The 19,178-nt window shown below is 38.5% G+C and overlaps 1 protein-coding gene across 2 annotated transcripts in view; it reads right to left on the bottom strand.

The window, feature by feature from the left end:
• Positions 1-19,178, bottom strand: part of POLR3B (RNA polymerase III subunit B) — an 82,010-nt gene that overhangs the window by 45,538 nt on the left and 17,294 nt on the right. For both annotated transcript variants that reach the window (XM_050914981.1, XM_050914982.1), the window contains 6 exons: positions 14,364-14,486; positions 12,724-12,840; positions 12,063-12,197; positions 6,589-6,750; positions 3,076-3,276; positions 1,828-1,990 (listed from right to left, as the gene is read on the bottom strand). In XM_050914981.1, the coding sequence (XP_050770938.1) occupies positions 1,828-1,990; positions 3,076-3,276; positions 6,589-6,750; positions 12,063-12,197; positions 12,724-12,840; positions 14,364-14,486 (901 nt within the window). The remainder of the gene's footprint in view (positions 1-1,827; positions 1,991-3,075; positions 3,277-6,588; positions 6,751-12,062; positions 12,198-12,723; positions 12,841-14,363; positions 14,487-19,178) is intronic.

The raw sequence follows: 19,178 nt of genomic DNA, 5'->3' as shown, positions 1-19,178 counted from the left end.
TTCAGAAACCAAATGGTGTGCTTCATCCAGCTTTCTTCAAATACGTTTCTGCTCAGGTGCCCATTCACCAATTAGCGTACAAGCAAACAACACTTCCGAAGCATGCAATTTCACCTGTACTGAAATGGATCCAAGGTTTCCAAGAACAGACCAAGGTACTGTCCTGCTGCCTTGTCAGAAATTTTAGAAAGACCTGATATTTTTCATATATGTGATCACTCACAACAGCACCCAAATTCCTCCTTCAGGAACTTAGCTCAACAACCTATTGCTACCTTAGCAGGGCACTTTAGCACATACTTAAGTATTCCAATGCATGATGAACAAACAAGAGAGTAAAATTCATTTAAAGAGTCACCTGACCAAAGTCATCTTAATATATAAAATCAAAATAAGTATGGCGTCATTTTAAACAAAACTTTAAAGGAGGAGACAAACCATGATAGTTTAGGGAGTTTATAAGACAATACAAAGGTCTTTATACCTTAAAGGATTTGTAATTAACAGGTTATCTGCCCTCTTAGGTCACAAGTTTAAATCAGAACCAAGTCAGCCATCCACAAGCCTGAATTTTTTTGTGGATTAAACGCACAAACTAGTAGATTGAACAGTAAATTGTTTTGCCTCACTTAGCAGTAGATCATCTACGTTTGGGAACATAACTATCTTGTTCCATACCATAGACTGAGCTTGTGAAAGAAGAGTCCAATATTTCTGCTCTGCACTCCCCTTTGGACCATAAAACGAGACAGAAAAGAGTGCATGTGGTTTCACTGAACCTTATCTTTAACATACTGCTACAGAAAAGCAGAGCAAAGGAATGCAGTTTGGTCAAGTGTTGCTTTTATGTTACTGGGAAAAGGCAGGATTGAAGAACAACTGCCGTTTAATTCAAAGGTAAATGGAGAATTTATTCCTGGTGGCAGACATTAAATACTAGTCCCTGGAAGTGGATGCTGTTGACAAAAGGCTATTTTTAAATCACAGCTGTAGTTTTTAAAATGTCAGTATTTTGAAATCTGATATCATAGCACCTGTTGATTCAGAAACGCTAAAAGATCATTTGTAAAAGGAACATCAGCATGCAGATGCAAAGCACATATGCCAAATCATTGCTTTAACAAAGAAAAGAGGCCTGTTTTCCAAGGTCTAATTTCTTCTAATCATTCACAAAGCAAGTTGCCCTTTAAAAGGTAGTTTTAAAGAGAATAGCATTGTTAAACTTCGCAAACAACTGATGTTTGCTTTCTGTTTTTAAAGGCACTTGCATGAATATATATAAAAATACATAAAGATTACAGTAAAGTTAAATACTTCCTGTGAATGAAGCTCTGAATTTGTAAATTTAAGTTATTACAAATTTAGCAGCATTATTCTCTTTTAAAGGTACTTTATGAATGGCACCTCATTTGGTGAATGCCTGAAAAAACAAACAAACCAACCAACCAACTTGTAATAGAATGTACATATTCTTGTGCCTATTTATGCAAGTGTGCTTAAAAACAGTACTGAACTTTGAAAAAGCTTCAATTTCCCAGCTACACACATCTGCAGTCAAGAGTTCTGAGGACACAACTTCAGACAACTAAGTGCCATCATCTGGCACATCTGCAGTCAAGAGTTCTGAGGACACAACTTCAGACAACTAAGTGCCATCATCTGGCCTGTCTACTCTGCCTAACCCTATCAAAATATTTACAGATGAAATTATCAACACGTGGAAAATGGCATCTGTGGTTGCCTGTGCTCCAAAAATCATTGGAAGGTTTCCAAAGCCTAACTCTCCATCAGCAACAAATCAGTCAAGACTGCTGAAAAGTTACATACCATTAAGGAAAACAAGGAACACATTCGGATATGAAAGTTCTTCACCACAGAGCAAGTTGACATCTTCAACTCCAAGATTACTGGCTAATTTAATAATCGGGCCATCTTCCATATCCGTAGTAATGTGAGTCATGAGGGCAAGGTTTTTAACCAAACCACAAGCCTAAAATAAAAAAATACATCTTTTATCCATTTTATTCCAAAGGATTAATGCTATATATATCTTTTTGTTCCAAAACCATACTTATGAACAACAACAAAAAAAGTCAAAGTATAAAGTGAAAGAAATGAAACAAGTTAACTACACTGAAAATTAGGAGGGAAGAAAGGAAGAATTTTCTATATCACACTGAAATGTAATGTTTTAGCATTTACAAACTAATAAAAAATACAGGCGATGAAGTTATAGCTCTTAAGTTTCCAACTATGTATGACCCTGTATTTCTCTCTTCAAAGCAACAGCTACTTAGAAGCATAATGGAAATACAAAATCAGTCTATTTATCAATTAGCCAGATATCCTGTATGTTCTAACACAAACTTTAACATTTTAAAATGAAAAATATCCAAGTATCTTATACAGCTCAATTTTATTTCAGCTGCTTAGTGAGACTAGCTTATATTGACTACATATTTATGCCAGAAAGTTCAGAGTTCCCCCAGTACTTTCTATTCAGGAACAAAAAAGAAAAAAAGGGAAAACAAAAAAAAAGACTGTCAGCACCAATCGTTTGGTTGAAATAGCTGGATGATGTCTTTAAAGTAAAACATAGAAAGGTGTTTTTCTTCCTCAAGCTAAAAGCTAAAGCTGTTTCTGTAACAATAATATGTGTTTCTAGAAAAATTGCAGGTTGATGCTGCAACTTCAAAACAGAACATTTATTACAGAACAAATGGATAAGCATTTAGGACTCTTCTCTTTCTGCTCTGATCAAAAGAGAGCAAGTAGCTCTGCTGCAAAAATGGGAGGCCTCATGTCATTCTCATACAGCCAAATGATTTCTGAACAGTTTCCAGCCAGTCCACTCAGGAAGGAGAAAAAGCGGCAATATAGTAAGGAGGACCAGGATATAAATAGATGGGATGTGAGAAGACACACAAGTTGTGTTATCAGGCTGAGGATAATTTCTCTCTCTAGAAACCTTCTCATCAGAATTCTTCCTCTGATAGAGGATCACCTGCTTCAAAATAAACAGTGCCTCCATTCCTCAGGACAAGAAATACTGAAAGCAAAATAGAAGTTCCTCACCTCTCCTTCAGGAGTGTCAGATGGGCAGAGCATCCCCCACTGAGATGGTTGTAGTGACCGAGGACCACTCACTTTCCTTGTCTTTTCAAACTGAGAAGAGATTCTAGTCATCATTCCCAGAGCAGATATGTAAGACAAGCGGGACAATACTTGTGTCACGCCTTGGCGGTCCATTTTGAATCTCTTCAGAGACCAATTTCCCTGTAGAATAAAATGAACACTTCAAAAAAGTTATTGCAGTTTATCCCTGTCTCGACATTACATGTCTTTTTTCAGTATCTAGACAGAATATCTGAGGAGCTTTGCACAGCAAATGTTGCCCATTTATATAAAACAACTTTCTAATTACCTATTTGCATATAGACTACTAGTTATAACGTACTAAGTATTAAAAAAAGTTGAAACAAAAGAACTGCTCTTTCAGATGAGAGGATACTTTTGCTATTATATATTCAATCACACAAAGATTCTTCATAATCTGTCCCTCAGGTAAATCAATACTCAAATTTAGCTAAATTAAATTATTTTCTGTTCTCCCTTATAGATTTTTTTGAGTATTTGAAAAAAAGGTCTTTTGAGTGAAATACACTTTTACAATAGATCCCACAAACTTCAGTTCTGCCTTTTTCATGATTTGTTATTTTTGTAGGAAACACAGGCATTTATGCTGTAGAAGACTGACATCAAAGCCGTCTGTACTTTCTTGAAGCCTTCTGTTTTCAGAATCCAGAGGAAAAAGAGTCACTGATGTGTCTTCTCACAGAAGAAGCGGGGTGTGGGGGTGTGTGGGGTGCTAGGTCCATCCAACTCCTCTGGTAGGATTACACCAAATATGAAATGCAAGATCCATGCATATGTCAGAGGTTTCAGGACTGTCACAGGCAGTATCACTTGTGGTTTTAATTAGGAGAACAGAGGAGTTCAGAGAATGTTCTAGGACACAATTATGTTTCCATGCCAAGCAGATTTAATAATCTCTACTGTAAGATCTTGAAATTTGGTGCTACAATTTTTGACTTCATGACATCTACTGCTATACAGTGCCCAGCACCAGAGTCAGTGGATACAGCAAGTTTCTCTCACAATAACTACTATTTACCCCAGCCACCATGTTACTAGTCAGTCCAAAGGCAATGAACATCTCAAAGGTAACGCTTTCGCAAGGATTGCCTTCTGTTAATTCCTGTAGCCTCTTTGATAAACTCAGCTCACCAATGCTAACAAATAATTTGAAGCTCGCTTGCTGTACTACACTGAAATCCTTTTAGAGTGTGATTTGCTTGGCTTCTTTATTTATACATTAACAGCACACTCCCATTTTGTGATGGTCAGCAAGAAACCACCACCCATCCAAACAATTTTGCTATTTGCTTCCACTGGAGAGATTATCAAATAGTCTGCAGAACTTCCCTTTTTTCCTTGTTACAGAAACTGGGAAGACATAATGCCCAACAGTAAGTCGGTCAAAAGAAATCTGTGCACTTGCTCAACCTTCTCAGGAAAGGTTCACTCACTGACCATTTCATTATTTAAGGACTGGGAGTTATCAGAATATAAGTGGAAGAATAAAATAAATGAGTAGTTTTTCCTCACGCTAGAAATGATTGCATCTGTAGTCTAAACTAACATGTGGTTTCTTCTTCACTGCCCAGAAGACTGTGAAATCTCAAAGACTGAAGGAAAGGGGAGGTAAAACCACTGCCTGAAGAAATAATATGAAAAATTCTTTGCGCTTTTGAAGGAGTCAGTCTGTCACTTCCAAAGTTGTCCAAAAAACCCGAAATGGGGCCAGGGCTGTTGTGACACCATCCCCAGGGGAGAATTTCCTACTGAAAACTCCTATGAACTGAAAGTTGCTCCTTCAGCGGCATCGGATGATTCTGCAGACGCTGAAATATCTATTAGGCCTGTGGCATTACTTCCTGACCTACCCTCTCTTCTGGTATTTTCCAGGGTAAAAAGAAGACCTATAGCAAATATCACTGAACACCACTGTACTTTTGATGCAGTAGTGCTATGAATTCTTTTGCATGCTACTGGTGTAATTATGAATCTACTGAGTTATTTCATGCTCTTTGAGACTATCATTGAAGCATTCTGGTCAGATTGGAGATTGTCGTTTCCAAGAATGATTTTTATGGTATTTGCTTAATCTCTTGAATAGTATGCACTGGGCATTGTTCCTGAGAAATTATTTTCAATGCTTAAGAGCAGATGGTGTTTAACTGCCTATGTGGCAGTAAAAAAAAGTCCAAAGATAGTGGAAGAAGGAAGACTTTACAATATGTACTGAATAGTTTGCAGATTTATCTCTGTCAGTCCAAATGGAAAAACTGGCACTGGCTAGAAGAAAGCACTAGCATTTAGAGAAACAAATCTGTCAATTGTTTTGGTTACGTGCACTGTAGAGATTTAACTACATTTGGGGCACTCACAAAATTAAATAGTGATAAGCTTTAACACTGGGATTTGTAAGTAACAGACTGTTGGTGGTTTTGGATGCAATTTGTGGAGTTAATTTTGTTTACAAGAACTGAAGACAAACCTCAGTTTCATGCTAGGCAGAAAAGCCCTCTCAAGAGTTCCAAAGATTAAAAATTAAGTTGCAAAATTTTTACCAGCTACTAAAATACTTAAGACTAATCTAATTTCTTAAAAAGTCATGGATTTCGAAGTCATTTACAAGCTAGCAGCTAGATTTCAGGAACCATTTCACAAATCGCTCTTGCAGATGCGTGAGGTAAGAGACAAAGTTAGTAACTGTATTTTTGTTCTTGTCCACTGGCACGAATGAAAATATCCATTCTAGTAGAAGGCAGACACAGGCTAAAATCTAACCAAGACAAATATTTAAAGGATTAATTATGGGGTTTTTTTGCAATAATACGGCATGTAGCAGTCTTCCCTGTTAAACAGTTCAGCATCATTAGCAGAGAAGTACTAATTTCTATGCTGCAAATTTGCTCATACTAGCAACTTCATATGAATAAAAAGGCAATGTCCTTAAAGAGCTCAAAATTCAGCTTTTTTTTTTTTTTTTTTTTGCCTCCCCGCCTTCTCCCCTTTCCCAGTTGTCTTCTGTTCATGATGTTTTCCTGCCGTTTTTCAACCAGCTTTTGGACATATGATGTAACCTGACCCTAGCTAAATCCAGCTAATAAAAAATACCATGAACCACATAGTCACATAGAACCTAGAAGACAGCAAGTTGGATACATACAAACATGATCGCTATTTTAAATTTGCTTGTTTCTACCATTCCTTCACAAACACTAAAACACCACTTTGAAATAAACGGTGAAATAAAAAGTGGTTTGATGATGAATGATTCTTTAGTGAACTCCAAAAGCCCTGCCCATGACAGAGTTTTGCAATTTTAATCTATAAAGAATGTTAAATAGATTTGCTTTTATGACCAAAGATAGTAGAGTCATCAGAACAAAATTTACACATTTCTATCATTCACCATGGTGGAAAAACTTTACATACTAGAATGAAAACAAAAATACTTACTGTGGAGATGGCATTGACCATGCCATTGGTGATTTGGTCTTGACGCATATGCTTCACTACATCAAACTGAGCTGCACGTTGCTTGGGGATTACCTGGTCAGCAATCTTTTTCAGTTCAGAGTTAAATTTTTTGAACAAGTCTTCAAATAGAAGAGAAAGAAGCTGGAAATACAAAACAATTGGATTAAGGGAAAAATTATACTTCTCCAGGTCTGGGAAATGGGGGGGAAACACATGTTTAATATTTCTACCTTTATACTTCTTGTCAGTTAAAAACTATCCTCTGTTTCTCAAATGATATTTTTCCTCACAAGTTTTTTGCCTTGTTAAATTAAAGTGCAATATTAGAGAAATTATCTCATAATAGAAAGCAAATTAAGTAGAAGAATGGTCTAAACCTATGAAGAGTCACTTTGAGATACTCTATTATTAAAAGTGAAAAAGGCTGTTTAAAGTGCCTCTTCCCAGGAGCTACTTAAAATGGACAAGACAGACACCCAAGTGACTGTAAGGGGCCCTAAGGGGAAGCAACTCAGCAGCACAGAGTTTGGAAGCAGTGCACAGTTTGCAAGACCACATTGAAGCACAAAAGGTGCACAGTTACCATTGCTTCTGGACAAGCAGAACTAAAAGAGACTTTTTTAGGGGCCCAGAAGCAACCTCTGCTCTTGACAGCTGGCAAGACATATCTCAGGGTTACACAGGCAGCTTCCTCACTCAGATACACTTTTATCCTGCTACTTTCTGCCAATCACAATCTATGGAAAACCAATTACACCCACAGAGAGTCCACCTCATTCAACACCTACAATTCTTTTCTAGAAGTGCTACTATCTGGAAAGTGCAATGCTCTTCCACATCTCTCCCTTAATAAAAAAAAAAAAAAAAAAAAAAGTCTACAGTTTAAGCAAAGAAGCTACGTAACACAGCTGAATTGGAAAAACCCCACCAATACAATCCTTCAAAAGTGCTGCAATTTAAGCCAATTGTTTCCTGTATACATATACTAATTACTTCTAGTTCTTAAAACAGCTATAAAACGAAAAGGCTACCAAAGTTTGTGATCTGACTTTTTTTGCTCTCCAATCTGCTTTGCTTCTGCAGTTTGCTCATCCTCTCCTTGCAGACACTAATAGCTTCCCAAAACACTTAAATCTGCATTACATGATACATTTTAAGCGTTCACAATGATTAGCTTTGCAAGCAAGCAGTGTAAATTCTAAAGCCTGGCAGTCCTGTCCTGGGACTCTATTTTACAGCAGCTCCAAGTGTCAGAAGAACTGAAAATGCAGAGGCTACCAATGCCAGAAATGGCAGTTCCCAGTGTACAAAGCATTGTAGGGCTGAACAAGCTAGGTATTCAGCCACCACAAGCTAAGACATTCTGGAGTCAGTTGTACAATTTAATTTCTGTATGTACAGAATTAAACTGAATTTTAACTGTCTCCATCAGACACAGTCCCAACTTTTCCCTCACTTTCTGGAAACAAGAAGGCAAATCACTCATTCCTCTAGCAATGCGATGGGCCACTAGCTTTCATTTGCTTTCCTCTACCTACCTGCCCCAGCTGGGCTGACCAAAGCATTTGGCAAATGACACTGTAAAGCGGCTAACTAAATTATAAGCTACCCTTCTCACTGGCATCACAGACTCATTTAAGAATAAAAAAATAACAAATAACACCTGGAAACTCAAGACAGATATCTGATTTGCAATAAAATGTTCCCACTGGCCTTCATGGAGAGCAAGACTGGATTATCTTTGACAGTCTCCTCTACAAGACATAAGGAACACTTAGTGTTCAGTCACTAAATTGTAAAACCAGCGATAACACACACTGTATGCTCATCCTTGACAAAACTGGAATCCTATTTCCACTCTGGACAGAGAGTTTTTGCTGAAAACTGGTTAAGTAGGTTTTTTTAGACCTGGTCTTGGCATCAGAGAAAGGTGTTGTAGACCCTCTTTCCCTTCCTGATGCTTGTAGTACCACTAACATTTACAAGGCGATACCCTCTCACCACTGTCAAAAGAAATCCAGTCACCTGCAACTCACGTGCAATGTCACAGCTCATTTAAATCAAGATTTCCATCAGAAATAAAGGCATCTTTTATGAAGCCTCATATTAGGAAGGAGAATCCACTGGAGTCTCCAAAAACTAAATTATGAGGGAAGTATTTCAAAAGTAGGGAAAAAGTAAAAGGAAGGAATGTGCACAGTTTTAAGATGTCTGATAGTCTTGTCAAGTAAGAACTAGACTCTTTTGAAATCAATCATGGTATACATTTGATCTCAACAGGTTTGCGCAGGACTTAAACATTTAACATAACATTTAACAGAACATTTAAAAAAATTCACTCAGAAAATGTTTTCATATTTGATTTCTTGATCATAAAAGTGCAAAAGTCTCCTAATTCCACATGCCATAGGGATTATAAAGCCACGCCATCCTTCCTCTTCTCTGAACTAATAAAGTAAGTTACACCCCAAGTACACCAACTTGCTACGATCTGCCAGTCTGAAAAGCGTCATACTTTGCTAATTTCACTCACAGACTCTGGGTCTGTAAGAGCTCTGACTATCTGGCAAAGCAGAATCTCACAATAACCACATTATTTAGGTCGAGAGCAAGAGATTAAAGAAAAAGGATGGAATGCCAGTGATAATATTCAATGGATTTCGTAGTTAGTCCAGGGCCTTTCAGCCCGCGTCAGACAGGAGCACTAAAGAGCAAATTATATTTAAGAAAAAAACCCCATACTGACAGCTCATCAATTTATTTTCATTGAAAATCCTAAGAAAAATTAATAAAGAAGTTAAGCTGCTGAAATACAGTTTCACCAATTAGCTTAATGTCAGAGAATTCTAATTAGGCGCCTTGAGATTGCTATTTAGCATTTAAGCCTTAGAGTGCCAAATTCTCCCTTTCACACAAACTGGTTGCAAAATTAAAGACATTAGGCAGCCTTAATTATATTATCAGAACAGCTGGGATTAGGCAATCTCTGAAGTCAAGGCAGTATTCTTTTGTCACAGGGTAGAAATCCCTTGCTTTCCAGGGTGCCGGATTTTGGTGCTGTTCCATATCTCACCCATACAAAGCAAGCTGCATTAGAAACAAAAAAAAAAAAAAAAAAAAAAAAAAGAGGACAAAGAACAGAGTAATGCTTAGCAAATAATGAACACATTAAGGAAAGAGAAAAGGTAGGTGAAAAGATTAAGCCTGAAATCGGTAGGTTTTGCTAACACCTCAGCTGGCAACTGGCCTACCGAGCCTCTAGTGGCAGAAAGACTAAGAGAAAGCACTGTAAACCAGCTTGGCTAGTGGATGCAACTCTGTTATCTAAAGCTAAAGCACATTTCGTACTCTCTTGTCCCATGGGGTGTGAAATTAGCAGCTATTGTTTTCACACATTTTTATAAACACAATGCCTTTTATGTCTTTACATTGTTTAGACTGCTATGTTTTTCTCCTCACATGGGAATCTTTTCTTTTTTTTCTTTATTCAAATTTTAAATCAACAGGATTTTTATTCCAGGAACACGCTGGAATTAAAAAAAAACACCAACCATTTTATCCATGCAAACTTTAGCTAAACACAAACATTTAGAAACTGGCAAAAATACCTCTATACTTTTTAGTCTGTAATCCAATCAAATTAATATTACACTGATAACGTGGCAGAGAGGAATTCAAGTGTTCAGCTTGAAATGAGCTTTTAAAATATCGCAACTACTCTTAATCAAGTGTTACAACTCCACCTGCATAGTTCTCCTTGATGTAGAAAAAATACGCATTGGCTTTGTTATGATGATCCTCTACATTTAAAACCTCTTCCCAGTTAATTTAAAACGACTTTGGTTGTTAACATTTGTGTGAGCAGAGGCCTTTTTCTTACAGCTTGCAGAAAACTTTTTACCTGCTCTACCTTCTGCCTATAAAAATATTAGGAAAAAACAAACTAATCCTTCAATCCAGTTAAATAAGAACAATATGATGACAAAGCAACAACTAATTTTACTACAGTCATACTGAACTACAGCAACATTACAACAGAAACCAAATAAATCCATTACAGCTTAAAATATTTGCCCCATTAGAATATTGCACTAATGTCCTCTCACTACTCCCTACACTTTAGAAATATGTTCTGCTTCAGCACAAGCGTGTAAGTTTGATGAACAGTCAACATATTAATTTGAAGAAAGGATTTTTTTTCTCTAACAGGTTAAGAGGTTTTTTCCCTTGTATTTATGCTTAGAGTGTGTTCAAGAGTGTAATCTTAGTTTCTTCAGAAAACTAGGAAGCAAAGCACATGTTTTTACTCTGAAATGATTGCGCGCTCTCTGTGTGTGTTCACATGTGTGCATGGAGGACAGGGCAGGGTGGGAAGGAGAATAGGAGTATGAGATAATATGCAAGCACACATCTTAAAACGTACAGTAAGTTAAGAATTCCCACTGGATACGAACAAACTTTACTTGGATACGAACAAACACAATACAAATGATGGGGGGAGCAGAGACGCATGGTTTCTCCAACCGGGTGCATTATGTATACTTGTCTGAATTTCTGATGCATGATCAATAACCAGAGATGATACTGACTGCCGAAACTTCAACTTAAGTTAATACAGAGCACAGCAAAGAAGTCCAATCCTAACCTAAATTGGTTAATCAAATAACCACACATGTCAAGGAAAAATCCATGCCATGGTAACTGAGCAGTCCCTTCACCCGATAGGCAAATTCCTACTGCATTAGGAGAAAGTAGTTTGGCCAACAGCTGTGAACTGCCACCCTCTCTGCAAAAGAACACTGCCAGTCAGACACCTCAAACCATTCCCTCCTTCACAGCCCTTTGTTACTGCTTCTACCTCCAGTGCCAAAATTATGCAAGCAGAGAAGTCTATGCAATCCACTTTCATTAGTTGCTCAAGTTAACTTTAAACCACTTACTCTGTTAATCCATGCTACTCCAGAGGCTAGAAAGGCAGTTGACAACAAATAAGCGATCTTATGGGCTTCTCCAAATTACAGGAGGCTTGAGTGGCTGTTCTGTGAGCTGCCACACAAGCTGGGTTCTCCATAGGGGACAGCCTGGACCTGACACGCAGGCACCTACTTGGTCCCAGTTTATTCCCTTACCAAGCTGCTTAGAGGGGGACACTGGAAGATGCATCTTACTGCTGCCTTCTTGGCACTAACAGTGTTATAATGGAACTAGAATCGATGCTGTATTTACACTGCTCCGTCCTTTTATCTGGTATAAAGAGGCAATACAGAAGTGAACATATAATTTATTAGTCTCAATCAGGGAAGCATATCCATGAGTCAACACAGAAAAGCCAATAAAAATAAAATGAGAGGAAAACCACTTCAATCAAGAAGACAGGGATGCTCCTTATTCTGCATCTTTTAAAAGTAGATAGTAACAGAACCCCAAAAGAGCACTTCGCTCTGAAGACTCACCTGCCCTGCCAACTCCAAACGTTTATTTCCATAGTAGTCTCTGTCATCTACTTTATTTTCTCCTTGAGCCAAAATTACTCTGCGCACCATCACTGCTGTGTATATGCACTTGGCACGAAAATTGAATTCCTTCACCTATAAGCAACAACAACAACAACAACAACAACAACAACAAACCAACAAAAAAACCCCAAAACCCATACTGATGTTTCAGGATCAGTTCCTTAGTTCTTATTCAGACAAACACATCCATTTAAATCAATGGGTAATCTGGGCTGACTGAGGAGTTACAAAATGGATTTGCACACTTTATCCTCTTAAAAAATGCTAAAAGTAACATACATTAGGGACATTGAAACAGATAGTAAATGAAAACAAATCAGAATAAAGGTATAGGTCATGAGAATAAGCTCCTGAACTAAGAGCTGATACTGCCTGGCTATGCAGAAAAAATGCATAGTACGATAAGTAGTTCAATGGTACAGCATTTCATAAATATAAGGATTACTTTTGACTCAATCCAAATCTTCCCCTTTATTTTCAGGATGATTTACTTTATCTCAGCTACAAAGCAATCAAAGACATTCTTCCCTGCCAGCAAAGCTCACATCATAAATAACCACACAAATTTACTCCAGTTTAAAAAAAAACCATTACATACAAGAACGTGGGTCAGAATGGTTGATGCTAGCAGCTCTCGTGCTTCTTCCATCTTTGTTTTCTTTGGGCCTCCCCACATCCTTTGCCTTCGTACTTTGTTTCCAATGTACTTCAATGCCTGTGAAGGGGGGGAATTAACTTGAGTTAATATCAGAATTGTAACCTATACAAATATACACACACACGGAGATCTGTATGTATTCCTCAGTCAGTGCAATCCCACTAGCCACAGATGATACAAACTTCAAGCAAAGTGCAAAATACCAAACATGTAAGTCATGCTAATAAAAGATTCTTGAAAATTGACACAATTGATTATAATTAAATATACAACATGTTGTTTATCATATGTTGGTAACATTTGGAATGGGAAGTGGTGAAAGAGCATGATTACTACAATATTAAAAGGGGATTGCAGAGATATAGGAAAAAGGATTACATAAATTCCAAAGATATCTAGTTTATTTAATTTGAGTTTTCACCTCCAGTTCTTTTGTGTACTTGCTAAGTTTCATTCAGATATTAAACTGTGAGGTGACACTCACTATTTAATAGGCACAAACGCTACTGTGTGGCATCCACATCTGTCTCCAAGAGTACCTCGCAAAGATTAATGGATTCTTATTCTCTTACCAGTTGTCCAAGAAATGGAATCAAGCTGCAGAATTCAGGGTCAGATGGGTCAAAGAAACTATCCAGGTCCACACAGGAAGTTCCTGCCTGGAAATGAAGCCATGCCCCCTATGCCAAAGAATTACCCTCTCCACTAAATGACAGACTATCCTTTCCATCTGTTACCTTCTTCCCCAAATAGCTCACTTTCATTTCATTTGAAATTTCTTGCACAGAGTAACTTCTGTATTTCTGTTTTTCTACTTTCCTGGATGCTTCACATTTCTCTATGTTCCTCTAGCATCACCATTTTACTCTTCTGACACTGAATTAGGAGGCTTTCGTGCTACCTCTAACCCTGAAAAGCCCCAAAAGATGCAAACTAGAAAGACGTTCACTTTACAACACTCAACATCACACATGGAAAGATTCGATACAGTTTACAATGAAATAGCAGAAATAAGACTAATCTTCAAAAGCTTCTTCTGACAGATTAATATGTACTTGATGGAAATGCTGCCACCAAAATGGCCTGTGTTCTGGCTAATTAAAAAAGTACACGAGCTGAAGACAATTCTGGTGAGTCCTTAGCAGGACAGAGGGTGGCTATTATTGTGGGCTTTATACAAGAGATTAGAATTGGAGAACATCTACTCATGATGAAATGGTCATGTCCACATCAATGGGAATTCTGCGAAATGAGGCATGCAATTCCCTTTTAAAAAATGGGAATCATCCTCAACAAAAAACCCTGATCTTATGGACATCACTACTTGTCACATACATTAAAACATAACCCTGGGCTTCTGAAAACAAAGCATTTCTTGACTTCGGTTTTTTTTCAGTTAGGCAATGAGAGCAAAGCCTCACTTTTGACAAGTCCTGCCCCCTTAAAAACCCTCAGCTTAAAATAACCCCCAAAAAACAAACTTCAGAACACAAAGTGTATGTCAATCGCTGACACAGCAAAGTGGTCAATACCCACCGTCTTTAGATTTTTATGGCCTCTGGCCATGTGAAAAGACACACCTGCATCTGTGTAAAAATCTGAGCTTTTTGGCATTCTTCCAGACTAGGAGCAAATGCAGCCATCACATGTTCCTCTGTGCCAATCATTTGTACAATCTCTTGGTCACTCTCAACACCCATGGCCTAGGAAAAGAAGAAAAGACAGAAATAGCACAGGCTTTATGTTAACTCACTGACATTTGCTTATGCTAATTTGGTATTGTTTGTCTGCATTACTACTAAGCAAGAGCTAGTTCTTCTCTAAGAAACTGTGCCATCTGGCACTGGCAGCACATATTCTAGCTATGGAAGAACGTTAAATGGAAATCTTGATAAGCAGCAGGAATACACACACACTTTTTGGAGAGCCTTTTTTCCTTCACTGACAGGAGTTAAAGTCTATGTTTTTTCTTAAAAAAAAAATAAATACCAGGTAATAACTACCCTACATGTGTAACAATGAAAACCAAGTCAGAATCTACAATAAATAAAGGAAAGTGAAATTTCTTAAAAGATTACACATGGTCTCTTACCACAAGCAATTTTGCAAACTCAGTTGAGTGTGATGCAGCATGTCCTATTTGAGAAATGTTTACAATTTACCTCCTTTGCAGCTCTCTGCATTTAGAAGATGACTTCACTACACAATTCCACTTGAAAGCCATTCCATTATTTCACTGATCCTTGGACACCTTGTTAGACTTTATACTGCGGAAGAAGCTTAATAAACTAAGAAAGCGCTTAACAGGTTTAGAAAAATCTCTCTATGAGTAAGTGTTTCAAGGTGGCAGCCAGCAGTGAAGGCCTTTGTGGATTCCAGATGGTGCTAAAGCTCCCCCCTTCACACATTTGCCTGGAGCTCTGCCATATCAAGAAATGGAATAATCTCACTAAACCTCTTCTGGCTGATTTATAATATGTTTCTCAGAACTTTGTGAGGAAGTTACGTTTGCATTCATATTATTCTTCAAACTGCCTGCCACAAAGACCACTGTAAATAATGGCCTAGGTAGACCCTAGTATTCTGGTTCTCATTAAAAACTGGCAGTGTCCCAAAAAGTCACATTTTCCTCAAAAATGCACAAATACCTTCTCTTCTTATTGCCTTCATTAGGTGTCACTTTGCTTAACACCTAGCTAAAGCTATCCCCTTGCAAAACTGTTGCTCTAATTGTGAAGTATCCAGCTTTTTTTTCTTTTTTCTTTCATTTCTTGTTTCTTTTTCAACAAAGAAGTGGCTGGTTGAAGTTTCTTTAACTTAAAACTCTCTCTTCACCTTGTGGTTTACTAGAAATTAAAAGCAGTGCAAAAGTAGCACACACCCGTAAACAATGTGAGAACATTCCCGTTTTAGTGCAAAGCACAGATCACAATTCCACCATCTCGAACAGACTCGAGTGCCAAATCAAGACACAGTTACTTCCCCAGATAAGAGTGTTTCATCATAGTTTGCTCCCACTAAGTAGTCACCCCTCTGATCTCAAGGCTCTTTTCAGAACGAGAATTTGCCTATGTGATATTACTGTAGTTCAGATCTCTGTTTTTCAAATATTATTATGCTTCCTCACCCTTTTAAGGTCACACAGTAGTTAAAAAAACTCAGCAGAGAAGTTAACAAAATCCCCCCTCACTGGAGAGCCAGACTCATAAGAAAGTCTACAAAAGCATGAAAGCTTCACAATAGTCATTTTCCATGTGTCTAGGCCTTAACAGATGACCAGCAAACCAGTTTAGGAACCACAAATGGATTCATACAATTATTGCACTCAGCCTACAGAAGAACAAAATTTTATTAAGGGAATCTTTGTGCCATTCTAGGCATGTATACCAGGAATACCTTTATCTAAAGCACATCAAATGCAAGCTGATAAGATATCACCCTATTTCTGTCCACCAGGTTAATTTTAGGATGGCAACCAGATCATAAGTCATGTAAAAAGTGAACAAAACAAGTGGGGGAAAAAAAGTTAGCTGCAGTTTTACTATGCTCTTTCGTCCATTAAAAAACAGAAAGCCACAGTAAATTAAAGAGGGTTGATGATTTCTTCTAACTTGATGAATTCTCTGATCAAAAGTCTGACAACAACAGGATGAGACTAGGACATATCATTATGCCCATGTAGATTTTCTAGTTGAAGTTTTTAGCAGCAAAGTCAGTTGAGAATTCTGAATCTGCGTGTGGGAAACGCTGGGATCTGCCACCAAACAATATATGTTGCATTGTTAGATAAGTGCAAATTGGGGGAAATTAATTTATGAGTAATGACCAAAAACTTAGGCAAATGACTGAAAAAGATGTGCTGATACAATAACCTAAAAGTAAACCCATTTATTCTCCTCTGTACTCTCAACAGTTGTGGGCAGAGCTCCACACACAAATCCACCCACATGCAACACTAACCAGGCAAGCAACAGGCCCATGCTGGTATCAGATAGATTTGTAATCTTAACACTTTCTTTTTTAGTAAATTTGGCCCTGATGTTGCACTTCTACTAAAAAAAAAAACCCCAAACAAGAAAGTACTCCAGAATTAGCCTGTAACATCACTAGGACAGCAACAAAATATTCCTGGGTTGTTGCTTGCATTACAGAAACACTGAGGACATGCAAAGTAGGAATGGGTCCTATGCTTGAAGTGCTCATGATCCCAGGACAAAGCCAAGAGAAAGGGAATTAACATAAAAGCAAAGCAGAAGACAAGATGTCTTGTTTACTTTTGATTGGAAGGCAATGTCACAAAGGGATAATTTTACGGGGGGATGGATGGGAAGGAGGCATTGCAAAGGCATAACTTAACAGTAGCAGTGAAAGGATGAGGAAGAAGATGGTAGCAGGCAGTTGAAGAGCATGGCTGGAAGGCTAGTAGTCAATGGATGTAAGCTAGACAAGTCAAAGCAAACATTCAGAATATTCAGATTGTCCTGAGTTCAAGTGCGAGAAAGTGGTCCAACCGGGGTCAACCGCTTCCTAGGACTGGGGAGGTTCCTGCTGCCCAAAACATGTGTGTGTGCACGCGCGTGTGTGCGCACACACACATGTACATATGAGAGAGTGTGCATGAGAGAGTGAGAGCCCAGCTCTTCCTCCCCCAGCTCGTGTCTTAATGATGATGTCTAGGCGTTTCCATGGCACTTCCCTAGAATGTAGTTCTGCAGTCCATCAGGCTAAATTACAGAATGGAGACAGGCAGATGACTGGATTAAAAAGATGTCAGGGAAGTTCAAGGTTGACATCATAGACAGAATTGGTCTGGAGCTTTCATAATTCAAAAGATACAAGCTATGAAACTGCAGCCATGGGAACCTGTAATTCTGCAGATCCAGTAAGACCGCGATTCAGCTGTTCCTCTAGAGTTGCATCTTAACAGCTCCAAGACTAACACAGGCTTGTAAAAATGAAACTCGACCTGCTGTTCAAATCTTTTGCCGCAGGTCCTAGAGCAGCTCCTTATAGCTCCCACATAAACTAAAGATACTTCACGTAGCGATTCAGGTCGTAAAATTCAACTTTTAAGTCCCCCTAGGTTACTTATAGCTCTCTTCCTTCCCCAAGCAGTTTTGGTGCAGCGTGCAACCTTCATTTACTTCAGCTCCCAGGACTCACTCAAGTCTACTGAATCAAGATCACAAACCCAAAAGAAAAATAGCCCTTACCTTAAACCAGCTCTAACTCCCTGCAATGTAGGGAGCTCCCTGCAAAAGTAGCAGCACCACCTCACCTGTAACCCTGATGTTTTTCAGGACAGAAACACCCTTAAGTACTACACAAATATTCCACACCTCCTCTAATGCTCATTGCTACCTAAAACTGTCCGAGCCCCCAGGTAAAATGTGCGTAGCTCATAGCCTGACATATTCAAAAAACCCACTACGCACAGTTCACGCAGCCCTATGATCTGTGCACAACTGACACACAGCTAAAACAAAGGTCTCTTTGCATTGCATGTCAACTCAGGACATCCTAAATACCATTCTGGTTGCACGTGTATATTAACTAATGAAGCAGTGTTACACAGTAAGCAGGAAGCAAATTAGTTGTGTCTGTTTCCCATTACAAGGCAGTTAACAGCCCTTTAAAAACCTCAACAAATACATACTTTGAGGGCAAAATTGTCCAATTTATATCACTACTTCAAACCAAAAACTGCATTTACATATATAGGGGCTGTACAAATGCTTCTGTCACTTTCAAGAAGAAAGGTTAGGGGAAAAGTGTTTAAGCTACCACAGCAACAAAGCACTAACTCCCCCACATCTGAAGAGCAGACACTTCAAGTCTGCCCTAGCATAGTGCCAGGACCATGCCTTTTGTAGCCTACCAAATTTCAGTTAGCTGCGGTCAATGTGCTAAACTTCACAAAACCACAACTTACATGTGTTTGGCACAACTTGCTGTTAAATCTCCCAATATGCCTATCACAAAGATCCTTACAGGTCTGGATGGCAGAAAAGCAAAGCAGCAGAACAAGGTCATTCAGGCTTGCAGTTCAGAAGAGACTACGGATAACGATGAACTGCAAGGCAGATGTCCCCTTTAGGGTGACCCTACATAGTCCAGTCCCCTCACCTATACAGATCAAGGGACCTTTAGATCCACACTATTTCCACTCCTCCCCACAGCCCATGCACCTGGGTTTCCTTCCTCACCATGAAAGAAAAGAAATGATGGGGAACACTGTATGTTCAGGTCTTGCCCTAGCATGTAGCTGTGTCCATGACTCATGCCTGAAACACGAAAGTGCTCTTAGATTCTAGTCTAGGGAGCTCTTTACGAATTTCAGGCCTCAGCTCTGTCAGTGGGTGGCGTTTGTAATGCTCTCTACTTCACAGCCCTTG

Source organism: Gymnogyps californianus, chromosome 1 (genome assembly GCF_018139145.2).
Source record: "Gymnogyps californianus isolate 813 chromosome 1, ASM1813914v2, whole genome shotgun sequence".
Taxonomy (NCBI): domain Eukaryota; kingdom Metazoa; phylum Chordata; class Aves; order Accipitriformes; family Cathartidae; genus Gymnogyps; species Gymnogyps californianus.
This window is presented reverse-complemented; position numbering and strand designations above follow the sequence as displayed.